Source organism: Oncorhynchus nerka, linkage group LG14 (genome assembly GCF_034236695.1).
Source record: "Oncorhynchus nerka isolate Pitt River linkage group LG14, Oner_Uvic_2.0, whole genome shotgun sequence".
In the NCBI taxonomy this organism is placed as follows: Eukaryota; Metazoa; Chordata; class Actinopteri; order Salmoniformes; family Salmonidae; genus Oncorhynchus; species Oncorhynchus nerka.
The window spans coordinates 99428688-99443687 of NC_088409.1; the positions used below are offsets into that span (position 1 = coordinate 99428688).

At 46.4% G+C, this 15000-nt stretch overlaps 1 protein-coding gene across 1 annotated transcript in view; it reads right to left on the reverse strand.

Annotated features, from left to right (window-relative positions):
- ryr1b (ryanodine receptor 1b (skeletal)) overlaps window positions 1–15000 on the reverse strand; it is a 287373-nt gene that overhangs the window by 172914 nt on the left and 99459 nt on the right. Inside the window, 7 exon segments of the mRNA XM_065027242.1 lie at window positions 2091–2343; window positions 2533–2724; window positions 11771–11913; window positions 11916–12005; window positions 13494–13580; window positions 13780–13945; window positions 14714–14874. Of these exon segments, the coding sequence (XP_064883314.1) occupies window positions 2091–2343; window positions 2533–2724; window positions 11771–11913; window positions 11916–12005; window positions 13494–13580; window positions 13780–13945; window positions 14714–14874 (1092 nt within the window).

Sequence of the window (15000 nt, forward strand, 5' to 3'; positions counted from 1 at the left end):
CGGCCTTATTTCACTTGACTCTGAATAACTAGCTGCTTTACCAACCCATCTAACCCTGGTCTCAGGCCTTATTTCACTTGACTCTGAATAACTAGCTGCTTTACCAACCCATCTATCCCTGGTCTCAGGCCTTATTTCACTTGACTCTGAATAACTAGCTGCTTTACCAACCCATCTAACCCTGGTCTCAGGCCTTATTTCACTTGACTCTGAATAACTAGCTGCTTTACCAACCCATCTAACCCTGGTCTCCGGCCTTATTTCACTTGACTCTGAATAACTAGCTGCTTTACCAACCCATCTAACCCTGGTCTCCGGCCTTATTTCACTTAACTCTGAATTGTTAGATGTATTGGACGGAGGCAAATAAACCCCCTTGAGTCTTATTCAATAGCTCCCTGTGTGTTTACGCTTAGACACTTCCTGTTTCTTGCATAGGCTCCGTGAGACTGTACTGAGTTCACCGATTGCAGCAATGCGTCTAGACAGTGTTTTTTTCCCCAGACACGACAGGATCCGGAACAAGAAAAATCGTCACCGAAATCATCTGTAAAAACACAAACTAACTAAACTCCACCATCGAAAGCTTTAGACTCACGGACAAGAGTGTGTTGGGTTGTTAAGTACTACGACAGTTGTCTGAAGTCGCTGATGCAGAAATCCCAATTCTTCTCACACAACTGACTGTCCAGACGGTTTAAGCTACAAACGTATACGAACGCATTACCGAAAGCTGAGGAACGTTTAACACCAACTTGTTTTGCTCTACGACACACAAGTCGTCTGATAGTAACCGCGTACAGGGAGGTAAAAATGACAACATGAATAGGAAGTAAAAATTAAAGTGACCAAATATGGGTCTAATTATTATGGTAACTATGACAACTTCTGGAGGATGTTCTCCAACCTATCAGAGCTCTTGAATCTAGTACTGAAAGCATAAGCTACATCTAGCTAGCACCGCAGTGCATAAAATGTGATGAGTAATTGACTCAAAAGAGAGAGAAAGACAATAGTTGAACATTTTTTGAACAAATTAATTTCTTCCTAAATTAAGGAGAAGTAAGAGAGAGACAGAGAGAAAGCTAACTATATTTGGTTGTATTTTGTAAAACGTTCACTTAGCCAGTTGAATTCAGCTAGCTAGTTTAGCCTACTCAATCACCCGGCTCAAACAGAGAGGGATGCTATGTTAGCTAACTGGCTACGGCTATCCAACAGAGAGGGATGCTATGTTAGCTAGCTGGCTATGGCTATCCAACAGAGAGGGATGCTATGTTAGCTAGCTGGCTATGGCTATCCAACAGAGAGGGATGCTATGTTAGCTAACTGGCTAAGGCTATCCAACAGAGAGGGATGATATGTTAGCTAGCTGGCTATGGCTATTACAACAGAGAGGGATGCTATGTTAGCTAACTGGCTAAGGCTAAGTGCCCGACTTCACTAGTGCTCATGGCTGAATGGAAGCAAGTCCCCATAGCAATGTTCCAACATCTAGTGGAAAGCCTTCCCAGAAGAGTGGAGGCTGTTATAGCAGCAATGTTCCATCATCTAGTGGAAAGCCTTCCCAGAAGAGCGGAGGCTGTTATAGCAGCAATGTTCCAACATCTAGTGGAAAGCCTTCCCAGAAGAGTGGAGGCTGTTATAGCAGCAAAGAGGGGGGGCCAACTCCATATTAATGCCCATGATTTTTGTCGAACAGATGTCCACATATTTTCGGTCATGTAGTGTAGCTTTATGGTCCAAGCTAGTAGTATCTTAAATATCATATATGAATCCATTTGAATTTGTGACCCCCAAGCCCCCGCTCTCCGATGGGTATGGGGGACTCACACAGTGATTTTGATTAACAAAAAGTGGCTCCCTCAGAAATATTAGTGAGTACCACTGGCTTAGACCTACAGCGGTTTAAACAAATGTCTGTACATACACCAGATTCAGGCAAAAGAGCTTACCTTCATTTGCCTTCATTTACCTTCATTTACCTTCATTTGTACATTGTGTGTCTTGTTGTACCAAAGCCACACAAGAAGCTGACTCACTGGGCTGGATTGATGAACATTGATTTGATCTGAATTTAAGTGACTTACCTGAAGAGGGAAGACAGGGCTGAGAGTGTACAGGTCAGGATCCGTCCCAACAAAGTTGATGGTTGAGAAGTGCAGCTTGGGTCTAAGACAGGTAGTTAACCCCACCCCAGGAAGGTCAGAGGCCTTCTCAGCGTCAGGGTACAGGGTGATGCTGAGGGTCTCGGCGGACATGGGCACAATGAACTCCCGGTTGGTGCCCAGCCGTGCCCGTTTAGCTGACTCCAGGTGGATGGAGATCAGCAGGTCGTAGAACCTGGACAGGGAGAGAGATTAAAGGTAAAAGATCATATTATCTGGAGACTGAGATGTTGACAGTAAGAATTATTACATTGTAAATTCGTTTTTTGTGCACAAGTCATTTTTTGTCTTGTAAGTTAGCCCACTTGGGGCAACTAATGTGTTAGACACGGAGATAAAACAATCAATGAGATGAGATCTGTACCCGCTGCGAAGGGGACCGGGCAGGTAGGTGTTCTCCATGGCGTAGAAGAGCTGTGATTCGTCAACATGCGAGCAGAGGGCGTGTGCTACACGGTTGTTGCCCAGAGCGCAGACAGCACAGTACAACATCAGAGTATGGAAGTGGAACTTCAGCAGATCCAGGCGCTCAGACAACTCCAGGATGTCTATACACCTACAGGAAGGGAATAGAACCTTTACACAGGGTTTAGGGTGTAAAGTAGCGCATGTAAAGATAACGTCAACTCGAAGCAACGAGCCCAAATCAGTCCTCCATGGCCCTGTTTATACCTGGTTCTAACATGCATCCTTTTTCTTCTTGATCTTTTCTACATTCTGATTGTTGACCACATTTTTTTCACAGGTTTAGATGATTAAAAGCAGCATTGTGATGTGATCTTCGAGACCATCTCCGGGGATGGGGGGTCAGGGGTCAGGGGTCATGTCCTGCATATCAATCTAGTGTAAACAGATCTGGAGGGTCAAATCGTTTAAATCATTACATCATTTTGTTTGTACTTTTACCCTTCTTTCTCCCCAACTGAAAGATATCCAATTGGTAGTTACGGTCTTGTCCGATCGCTGCAATTCCTCTATAGACTTGGAAGAGGTGAAGGTTGAGAGCCACGTGTCCTCCGAAACGGCGTGGGCTAATGAGAGTTATGGTACATTTCAGTAGTGAGACCGGTTTGTGTTTCCAGGAGGATTAATGAGAGCTTCAGCACATATATATTTTTTTGCAGTTTTTGGAGGCCAACGAGATAGCTGACGACCACGGAAGAGCGGTGTTTCTATCAGCCGTGGGTTCAAAGACATTCACACTGCTGAAAGATTTGATAGCGCCGAAGAAGCCGGGAGAGGCTAGCTTCCAGAAGCTCATTTCAGCTCTGAGAGACATTTATGCGCCAAAATGGAATGTGTTGAGCGAGAAGTATGTTTTTTTTGGAATAGGAAACAGTTGTTTGGGAGAGACGTTAGCTGAGGATATAGCATCGCTAAAGGGACTGGTGGCTACATGTGAGTTTGGGGCTGCAGATGAGGGAGCAGCTAGTTTATCGAGTTGCCAGTAAGGAGCTGCGTGGCATACTGGGAGAATTTAACATGGGCAAATGTATTGGACATTGTTGTCACGTTCTGACCTTTATTTCCTTTGTTTTGTATTGATTTAGTATGGTCAGGGCGTGAGTTGGGTGGGCAGTCAGTCTATGTTTGTTTTTCTATGATTTGGGTATTTCTATGTTTCGGCCTAGTATGGTTCTCAATCAGAGGCAGGTGTCATTAGTTGTCCCTGATTGAGAATCATACTTAGGTAGCCTGGGTTGCACTGTTTGTTTGTGGGTGATTGTCTATGTTGATGGCTTGTTTCAGCGCAGCTCACATTAGCTTCACGGTTGTTATTTTGTTTACTGTTTTTTGTATAGTGTTTCAGTGTTCAGTTCTTTCTTTAATTAAACATTCAACATGAACACATATCACGCTGCATTTTGGTCCTCCGATCCTTCTCGCCTCTCCTCTTCAGATGAAGAGGAAGACGACCGTGACAATTGTCAACAACTCGGGAGTGCACAGCCCGGAGTATGCAGAAATTCCGGTCTGACACCCGAGTCAGTTGAGAACTGATCAGTTGACCACAAAATGGGAGGGGCATCGACCTGGATCCAACAGGGAGAAACAGTGGATGTCAGACCAGAGGGGGGGATACGTCAAAGCCCTGTTTTCGCTGTTTATGGGACAGGACATTCACAGCACACCTGCCATTACAAGGAGTTTCAATGCAGAGCGTGCCTGAAGACTGGACATCTTGAAAGAGCTTGCAGGGGGAGAGTATCTGCGGGGAACAGCGCGTTTTCTAAGCAACGCTCTCAACAAGTGCACTCTAATCTAGTAAAGGGGTTCACAGGTCAAGTTGAAGAGACAGAACTGCTATTGTCTGCAGGCTCTGGCACAGTCAGAAATCAACAGTCAGAAATCAACAGTCAGAAGAGAACTTGGGGACTTTTTACTGTGTGTAGTGATCGTGAGTATGTGAAACCTTATATGGTCATGGTGAGATGTAAACGGGGGGGGGGGGGGGGTAAAGATGGAGGTAGATACTGGGGCTGCCATGTTTTATTTTCTCAGAGAAGCTGTACAACAGCAGATTTTAAAGAAGCATCAACCGCAACCATGTAATGTTGTTTTGAGAAGTTACTCAGCTCCACCGATTCAGTTATTGGAACAGTTGGAGGTTAAAGTGAAAAGACACCTCTATTAGTGTGAAAAGCGGAGAGTCCCGCGCTACATTTACATTTACATTTAAGTCATTTAGCAGACGCTCTTATCCAGAGCGACTTACAAATTGGTGCATTCACCTTATGACATCCAGTGGAACAGTAGTGCATCTAAATCTTTTAAGGGGGGGGGGAGAAGGATTACTTTATCCTATCCTAGGTATTCCTGAAAGAGGTGGGGTTTCAGGTGTCTCCGGAAGGTGGTGATTGACTCCGCTGTCCTGGCGTCGTGAGGGAGTTTGTTCCACCATTGGGGGGCCAGAGCAGCGAACAGTTTTGACTGGGCTGAGCGGGAACTGTACTTCCTCAGTGGTAGGGAGGCGAGCAGGCCAGAGGTGGATGAACGCAGTGCCCTTGTTTGGGTGTAGGGCCTGATCAGAGCCTGGAGGTACTGAGGTGCCGTTCCCCTCACAGCTCCGTAGGCAAGCACCATGGTCTTGTAGCGGGGGCTGGATTCAGCACCTCAAATTAGATTGGTGAAGAGTGAACTATGTGTCAGATCCAGTTGCCCGGCTGTGCGATAAATATGCTGAGGTGTTTAGTGGTGCACATTGGTGTGTAAAACAGTTCACAAAGGTAGACCTTACACAGACCTACCAGCAAGTGGAGGTAGATCAAGAGGCAATGCATTTCCAGACTATTAACACGCTGAAGGGTTTAATACCAGAGGAGTAGACTGCCTCAAGAGTATCACACGCTCCAGCTATATTCCAACAAATTATTGGGCCAGGTCTTAGAGGGTTTACCTGGGGTTGTGTGCTTTCTAGATGGCATTCTTATGTCACAGGGAAATCGGGCCAGAGGACCACTTACAGAACTTAGAAGCAGTGTTAAAGTTGGCTGCAAAAACGTGGGTTGAGAGTAAACAGGGACTCGTCTTTTCAGTCTAGTGTCACTTAGGTCACAGGATAGACTAACAGGGGCTACATCCAGGATAGACTAACATGAGGCTATATCCAGGATAGACTAACATGAGGCTATATCCAGGATAGACTAACGGGCTACATCCAGGATAGACTAACAGGGGCTACATCCAGGATAGACTAACATGAGACTACATCCAGGATAGACTAACAGGGACTACATCCAGGATAGACTAACAGGGGCTATATCCAGGATAGACTAACAGGGGCTATATCCAGGATAGACTAACAGGGGCTACATCCAGGATAGACTAACAAGGGCTACATCCAGGATAGACTAACAGGGGCTACATCCAGGATAGACTAGCAGGGGCTACATCCAGGATAGACTAACAGGGGCTATATCCAGGATAGACTAACAGGGGCTACATCCAGGATAGACTAACAGGGACTACATCCAGGATAGACTAACAGGGACTACATCCAGGATATACTAAGAGGGGCTACATCCAGGATAGACTAACAGGGACTACATCCAGGATAGACTAACATGAGGCTATATCCAGGACAGACTAACAGGGGCTACATCCAGGATAGACTAACATGAGGCTATATCCAGGATAGACTAACATGAGGCTATATCCAGGATAGACTAACATGAGGCTATATCCAGGATAGACTAGCATGAGGCTATATCCAGGATAGACAAACGGGCTATATCCAGGATAAACTAACAGGGGCTATATCCAGGATAGACTAACAGGGGCTATATCCAGGATAGACTAACAGGGGCTATATCCAGGATAGACTAACAGGGGCTATGTCCAGGATAGACTAACAGGGGCTACATCCAGGATAGACTGAGGGGCTATATCCAGGATAGACGAACAGGGGCTATATCCAGGATAGACTAACAGGGGCTACATCCAGGATAGACGAACAGGGGCTATATCCAGGATAGACTAACAGGGGCTACATCCAGGATAGACTGAGGGGCTATATCCAGGATAGACTAACAGGGGCTATATCCCGGATAGACTAACAGGGGCTATATCCAGGATAGACATGAGGCTATATCCAGGATAGACTAACAGGGGCTACATCCAGGATATACTAACAGGGGCTACATCCAGGATAGACTAACAGGGGCTACATCCAGGATAGACTAACAGAGGCTACATCCAGGATAGACTAACAGGGGCTACATCCAGGATAGACTAACAGGGGCTACATCCAGGATAGACTAACAGGGGCTATATCCAGGATAGACTAACAGGGGCTACATCCAGGATAGACTAACAGGGGCTACATCCAGAATAGACTAACAGGGGCTACATCCAGGATAGACTAACAGGGGCTATATCCAGGATAGACTAACAGGGGCTACATCCAGGATAGACTAACAGGGGCTACATCCAGGATAGACTAACAGGGGCTACATCCAGGATAGACTAACAGGGGCTATATCCAGGATAGACTAACAGGGGCTATATCCAGGATAGACTAACATGGGCTACATCCAGGATAGACTAACAGGGGCTACATCCAGGATAGACTAACAGGGGCTATGTCCAGAATAGACAAACAGGGGCTATATCCAGGATAGACTAACAGGGGCTATATCCAGGATAGACTAACGGGCTATATCCAGGATAGACTAACAGGGGCTACATCCAGGATAGACTAACAGGGGCTACATCTGGGATAGACTAACAGGGGCTATATCCAGAATAGACAAACATGGGCTATATCCAGGATAGACTAACAGGGGCTATATCCAGGATAGACTAACAGGGGCTATATCCAGGATAGACTAACGGGCTATATCCAGGATAGACTAACAGGGGCTACATCTGGGATAGACTAACAGGGGCTACATCTGGGATAGACTAACAGGGGCTACATCCAGGATAGACTAACAGGGGCTATATCCAGGATAGACTAACAGGGGCTATATCCAGGATAGACTAACAGGGGCTATATCCGGAATAGACTCAGGGGCTAAATCCAGGAAGGACGAACAGGGGCTACATCCAGGATAGACTAACAGGGGCTATATCCAGGATAGACTAACATGAGGCTATATCCAGGATAGACTAACAGGGGCTACATCCAGGATAGACTAACAGGGGCTACATCCAGGATAGACTAACAGGGGCTATATCCAGGATAGACTAACAGGGGCTACATCCAGGATAGACTAACAGGGGCTACATCCAGGATAGACTAACAGGGGCTACATCCAGGATAGACTAACAGGGGCTACATCCAGGATAGACTAACAGGGGCTATATCCAGGATAGACTGGGGGGCTATATCCAGGATAGACTAACAGGGGCTACATCCAGGAAGGACGAACAGGGGCTATATCCAGGATAGACTAACAGGGGCTATATCCAGGATAGACTAACAGGGGCTATATCCAGGATAGACTAACAGGGGCTATATCCGGAATAGACTCAGGGGCTAAATCCAGGAAGGACGAACAGGGGCTACATCCAGGATAGACTAACAGGGGCTATATCCAGGATAGACTAACAGGGGCTACATCCAGGATAGACTAACAGGGGCTACATCCAGGATAGACTAACAGGGGCTACATCCAGGAAGGACGAACAGGGGCTATATCCAGGATAGACTAACAGGGGCTATATCCAGGATAGACTAACAGGGGCTATATCCAGGATAGACTAACAGGGGCTATATCCAGGATAGACTAACAGGGGCTATATCCAGGATAAACTAGATAATAATAGACAGGATAGATCCCCCCACACACGCCAGTAATATTGGCTGGTGATGCCTCACCATAACGGGGTGGGTGATGTCATCTCACACAGGATGCCTGGCGGTAGTGAGAGGCCTAATTGCTTCACGCAATCCGAACTATCGAAGTGTCATCTTTAGATGTACTTCCCATTTTTTAGCTAAGAACATCGCCAGGGAAACTACCAAGGACAAAGGTTTGGCAAAAGTGAAGCATTTCACACTGACAGGGTGACCTAACCACGTTACTGATCCAGAACTAAAGCCTTATTGGGTGAGAAGGGATGAGCCCCCTGGAGAAAGTAATGGTGGGTTATGGGGTATGAGAGAGCGGTGGTGTCGGGCTACTCTACAGAGGGGCCTACTGAAGGAGCTACGGGGAAACCACTGGGGCGTGGTCAAAATGAAAGGTCTTGCAAGGAGACACTTTTTGGTGGCCCAGGTTAGACTCAGACATGGTATACATTCTGTATTCATCTGGCCCTTCTTTGGACACTGTGCTAACAAACTGCCGACTGAGCTTCAATGCCATACAACTCTCCTTCCGAGGCCTCCAACTGCTTTTAAATGCAAGTCAAACTAAGTGCATGCTCTTCAACCTATTGCTGCCCGCACCCTCCCGCCCGACTAGCATCACGACTCTGGACAGAATCCCACAGGGCGGCTACCCCAATGAAAATTGTTTTCATTGCAAGTTAAAGCTGTTAGCTAGGTAGCGAATGTTAGCTTGGTGGCTCGCTGTTGCATGTATAATCTGTGTAGTAATATTATTTAAATCAGAAACCCATTTGCCTTGCTAGTTATAGCCTAATGTTAGCTAGATATCTAACATAGAACCTAGTTGGTTAGCTTTAGCTACCTGCAGATTCATACTACAGCTACGCCAATGTTTGTGTTGGTAGTAGTATGAGTTGAGATTATGCCGGTTCATTGTTTAGTTTAGCTAGCTAGCTACATGTCTAAACAAAAGGTGTGTCTGAGGGTGATTACGGCCATCTACTGTATTTCATGAAGATGTGTACATATCTTGACAATAGTGACCCGGGCAGGTAGCCTAGTGGTTAGAGCGTTGGGACTAGTAACCAGCAGGTAGCCCAGTGGTTAGAGCGTTGGGACTAGTAACCAGCAGGTAGCCCAGTGGTTAGAGCGTTGGGACTAGTAACCAGCAGGTAGCCTAGTGGTTAGAGTGTTGGACTAGTAACCAGCAGGTAGCCTAGTGGTTAGAGCGTTGGGACTAGTAACCAGCAGGTAGCCTAGTGGTTAGAGCGTTGGGACTAGTAACCAGCAGGTAGCCTAGTGGTTAGAGCGTTGGGACTAGTAACCGTAAAGGTTGCAAGATCGAATCCCCGAGATGACAAGGTACAAATCTGTCATTCTGCCCCTGAACAAAGCAGTTAACCCCACTGTTCATAGGCCGTCATTGTAAAATAAGGATTTGTTCTTAACTGACTTGCCAAGTTAAATAAAGGTTAATTAAATAGGTGTGAGGGTGGTTATAGCATTTCTTTCACATGACCAAATGATTTTGACAAGTGTGTTGGGTTAGCGTCATCTAATAATTATAAAATATGAATCAAATCTTTTTTTAAATCTTTTTATCTGGACAGTTTCTGTTGTTGATATTTCTACTCTCCCTGTAAACCATTTCACTGTACCTTCTGTATCCTGTTCATGTGACAAATACACTTTTATTTGATATAGTGTGTTTACCAGAGATGTGAAGAACAACAGGACCTGCACCAAAGTCAGATTAGGATTTAGGACTAGATAATGACAAGGACTAGATGAAGTGTATTTTTACCTGAAGTTTTAACTTTATTGTAGGCTACTACTTTCATCACTTTTAGTCTTGAAATCTTTGGTTGTTTTTTACTTACACTACTTTACTCCCTCTGTTTAGCAGATGGCCTCGCATGTGAATCCTTAAATAGATGGGTGGGGCTAAGGCTTAAGAGGGTGTGAACGATGCTGAACGTGTGTAGACAAAGAAGAGCTCTCCAGTAGGTGTACCAAAACATTCAAGGGACATTTTCTCAAAGTGAGGTCACAAGTTTATCAACTTTCAAAGCAGAATTACCTTCCCATTGTTCCTCAACTGCTGTGTATGATATACCCATTTTCTATCTCCGAGTCTCTACTTTTATCTAATGTCAAAAAACAACCATTTCAAAATTTGTTACGTGCGACCGAATCGAGGCAGTCGGTAAAAGTTTTTTTTCTGTGGCAGTAAAATGTTTTATGCGCTAAATCAATATCTGGATTATAAACATTCTAAAAGTTTGGAGTATCTTCATCCATTGTCCAACTGTTGCATTTATTAGAATTGTTTATGTCCGTTGCAAATGTAATTGTTTATTTAGTCCCAAATCCACGTATTTCGGTGTCTATGACTGCCATATGAGTATTTAAAAACCTTAACATCTCAATCAACTGTCCTGCTATTGTTTTGTTTACAGCATTTGAAAAAATATATTTAAAAAACGATTAAAACTATTTGAAAAGTAATTCACTGAGACTGGCCCATTTAGTGTCTCTGACAACATGTTGCTAACTGAATTGAGTCCAACTCTGTAGTGTACAGTTTATCTCTAACCAGTTCTTCATGACAAAGAGTTAGGATTAGCGTGGACAGTGTGTTGTATCTAACCTGTTCTCCTCAGGTATATAAAGGGCCATCATGGTGAGGGGTTAGGATTAGCGTGGACAGTGTGTTGTATCTAACCTGTTCTCCTCAGGTATATAAAGGGCCATCATGGTGAGGGGTTAGGATTAGCATGGACAGTGTGTTGTATCTAACCTGTTCTCCTCAGGTATGTACAGGGCCATCATGGTGAGGGGTTAGGATTAGCATGGACAGTGTGTTGTATCTAACCTGTTCTCCTCAGGTATGTACAGGGCCATCATGGTGAGGGGTTAGGATTAGCATGGACAGTGTGTTGTATCTAACCTGTTCTCCTCAGGTATATAAAGGGCCATCATGGTGAGGGGTTAGGATTAGCATGGACAGTGTGTTGTATCTAACCTGTTCTCCTCAGGTATGTACAGGGCCATCATGGTGAGGGGTTAGGATTAGCATGGACAGTGTGTTGTATCTAACCTGTTCTCCTCAGGTATATGCAGGGCCATCATGGTGAGGGGTTAGGATTAGCGTGGACAGTGTGTTGTATCTAACCTGTTCTCCTCAGGTATGTACAGGGCCATCATGGTGAGGGGTTAGGATTAGCATGGACAGTGTGTTGTATCTAACCTGTTCTCCTCAGGTATGTACAGGGCCATCATGGTGAGGGGTTAGGATTAGCATGGACAGTGTGTTGTATCTAACCTGTTCTCCTCGGGTATGTGCAGGGCCATCATGGTGAGGGGTTCGGTACACTCCACCATCCAGCCCAGTCTCTCGCTGACCCTGCCGACCTCTGGGTCCAGGAAGTGGTTGGGCATGCGGGACCAGATGACGGGGGTCAACAGGTCATGATCTGGATGTCCAGCCTGGGGGGGCACTGGGGCACTGGGTTCTTACGCTCACTGCGGAACATGGCTGCTGAGATTGGCATGATGTTCTGAGAGGAGAAGAAGACAGAACGGTGTCTATGGAAACACAGCCTGGGGGCACTAAGGGGCAGTGGTTCTTCTGGCTGCTGAGAGCAATGATGTTCTGAGAGGAGAAGAAGACAGAACGGTGTTATGGTCAAACACACCTCAATAAGGGGAGTGGTTTTCTGGTAGAAGAGCAATAAGGGGAGTGGTTTTCTGGTAGGAGAGCAATAGGGGGAGTGGTTTTCTGGTAGAAGAGTGATAAAGGGAGTGGTTTTCTGGTAGAAGAGCAATAAGGGGAGTGGTTTTCTGGTAGAAGAGTGATAAAGGGAGTGGTTTTCTGGTAGAAGAGCAATAAGGGGAGTGGTTTTCTGGTAGAAGAGCTGATAAGGGGAGTGGTTTTCTGGTAGAAGAGTGATAAGGGGAGTGGTTTTCTGGTAGAAGAGTGATAAGGGGAGTGGTTTTTTGGTAGAAGAGCATTGAGGGGTTCAGGAGAGACAACAGTAGTGGAATGGTCATTATAAACAGGAAGTCAAACGGAGGGGTTCAGGAGAGACAACAGTAGAATAGAAAGGAGAATGGTGTGGTTCAGAGAATGGGACAAGGTCAGACGTGTGAGTATGGAGTACTTTAGGATGAGGGAGTGGAAAGGGAGGGGGAGGAGGAGGAGGAGGAGGAGGAGGAGGATGAGGGAGTGGAAAGGGAGGGGGAGGATGTGGAGGAGGAGGAGGAGGAGGAGGAGGAGGATGAGGGAGTGGAAAGGGAGGGGGAGGATGTGGAGGAGAAGGAGGAGGAGGAGGAGAAAGAGGATGAGGGAGTGGAAAGGGAGGGGGAGGATGTGGAGGAGGAGGAGGAGGAGGATGTGGAGGATGAGTTCAGAGAATGGGACAAGGTCAGACGTGTGAGTATGGAGTACTTTAGGATGAGGGAGTGGAAAGGGAGGGGGAGGATGTGGAGGAGGAGGAGGAGGAGAAAGAGGATGAGGGAGTGGAAAGGGAGGGGGAGGATGTGGAGGAGGAGGAGGAGGAGGAGGATGTGGAGGATGAGTTCAGAGAATGGGACAAGATCAGACGTGTGAGTATGGAGTACTTTAGGATGAGGGAGTGGAAAGGGAGGGGGAGGATGTGGAGGAGGAGGAGGAGGAGGAGGATGAGGGGGAGTGGAAAGGGAGGGGGAGGATATGGAGGAGGAGGAGGAGGAGGATGTGGGAGTGGAAAGGGAGGGGGAGGATATGGAGGAGGAGGAGGAGGAGGAGGATGTGGGAGTGGAAAGGGAGGGGGAGGATATGGAGGAGGAGGAGGAGGAGGAGGAGGATGGGGAGGAAAGGGAGGGGAGGATGGAGGAGGAGGAGGATGTGGAGGATGAGGAGGAGGATGAGGGAGTGGAAAGGGAGGGGGAGGATATGGAGGAGCAGGGGGTTGTGGAGGAGGAGGAGGAGGAGGAGGAGGAGGATGAACATGAGGTGGAGGAGGAGGAGGATGTGGAAGAAAAGAAAGAAGGAGGAGGATTCTGACCTTGAGTTTCCCCAGCTCCAGCTGTACCATGTTCTGACTGGAGGGCTGGACGAACACAGCAGGAAACAGCTTTGTGTTGGGCTCCACCTGGAAGAAACAAAATACCTCTGTCAACAACAACTCACCGCCAGTCATCCTCAGTGGCATAGCCAACATGTGCATAGGAGTCTCACCACACACACCTGATACTACACACACACACACACACACACACACACACACACACACACACACACACACACACACACACACACACACACACACACACACACACACACACACACACCTGGTAGAAGGTGTTTATCTCCTTCCCATTGGCTGTGAATGTCATGAGGCCTGTTGCCAGGTCGACCAGGCAGCCAACCACAGTGTCCTCCTGGCTGAACCTGGCCTGCTGGGAGCTGTTGCCGAAGTCTCCTCCCCACACCATGTAGCAGTTACTATGCTTCATACTGTAGACACAGACCAGTTATAACCTGTTACTAGCATCCATAACCTCTCTGCCCCAGACCATATAAATCAAATGTATTTATAAAGCCCTTCGTACATCAGCTGATGTCTCAAAGTGCTGTACAGAAACCCAGCCTAAAACCCCAAACAGCAAGCAATGCAGATGTAGAAGCATATAACAGTTAACAGTTACTATGCTTCATAATGAGGACACAGACCAGTTATAATCTGTTATTAGCATCCATAACCTCTCTGCCCCAGACCATATAGCAGTTACTACACCTGCATTGCTTGCTGTTTGGGGTTTTAGGCTGGGTTTCTGTCCAGCACTTTGAGACATCAGCTGATGTAAGAAGGGCTTCATAAATACATTTGATTTGATTTACTGGATCGGCAGGAAGCCTAGTGGTTAGAGCATTGGACTAGTAACCGAAAGGTTGCAAGATTGAATCCCCAAGTTGACAAGGTAAAAATCTGTCGTTCTGCCCCTGAACAAGGCAGTTAACCCACTGTTCCCCGGTAGGCCGTCATTGAAAATAAGAACTTGTTCTTTAACTGACTTGCCTAGTTAAATAAAGGTTCAGATAAAATAAATAAATAGCAAGCTTCTGTCTATAAATGTGAGCTGCTCAGTACTTTGTTTCTACAAAGAAAATCATATTGTAGGGACAAAGAGACAATGTGTTTCTAGAAATCCCTCACTGTAAACACAGAAACAGTGAAACATATGGGTACAGTGTCCCTCCAGGTAGACGTGTGATGTCACTTACCTGTCGTGGATGTTGCCCTTGTCGTCTCCAACGGTCAAGGTGACGTTCCGGACCTTGGAGAGGTCAAAGTTGGGGTCGTACATGTGGTAGTCGGGTGTTACCCAGCCGATCCACACCCCACTGGGCTCCTGGCCAGCAAAGATTCTCACCGAGTAGTAGTACTGCAGATATACAGGGGGGGGTTCAGGGTTAAGGTGCATGCTGGGAAATCTAAGAATATGGATTTGGGTAAAAGTAAACCTTCCCAGGGTTCCAATTTAAAAATGTTCCTTCCCAGGATTGCCTTG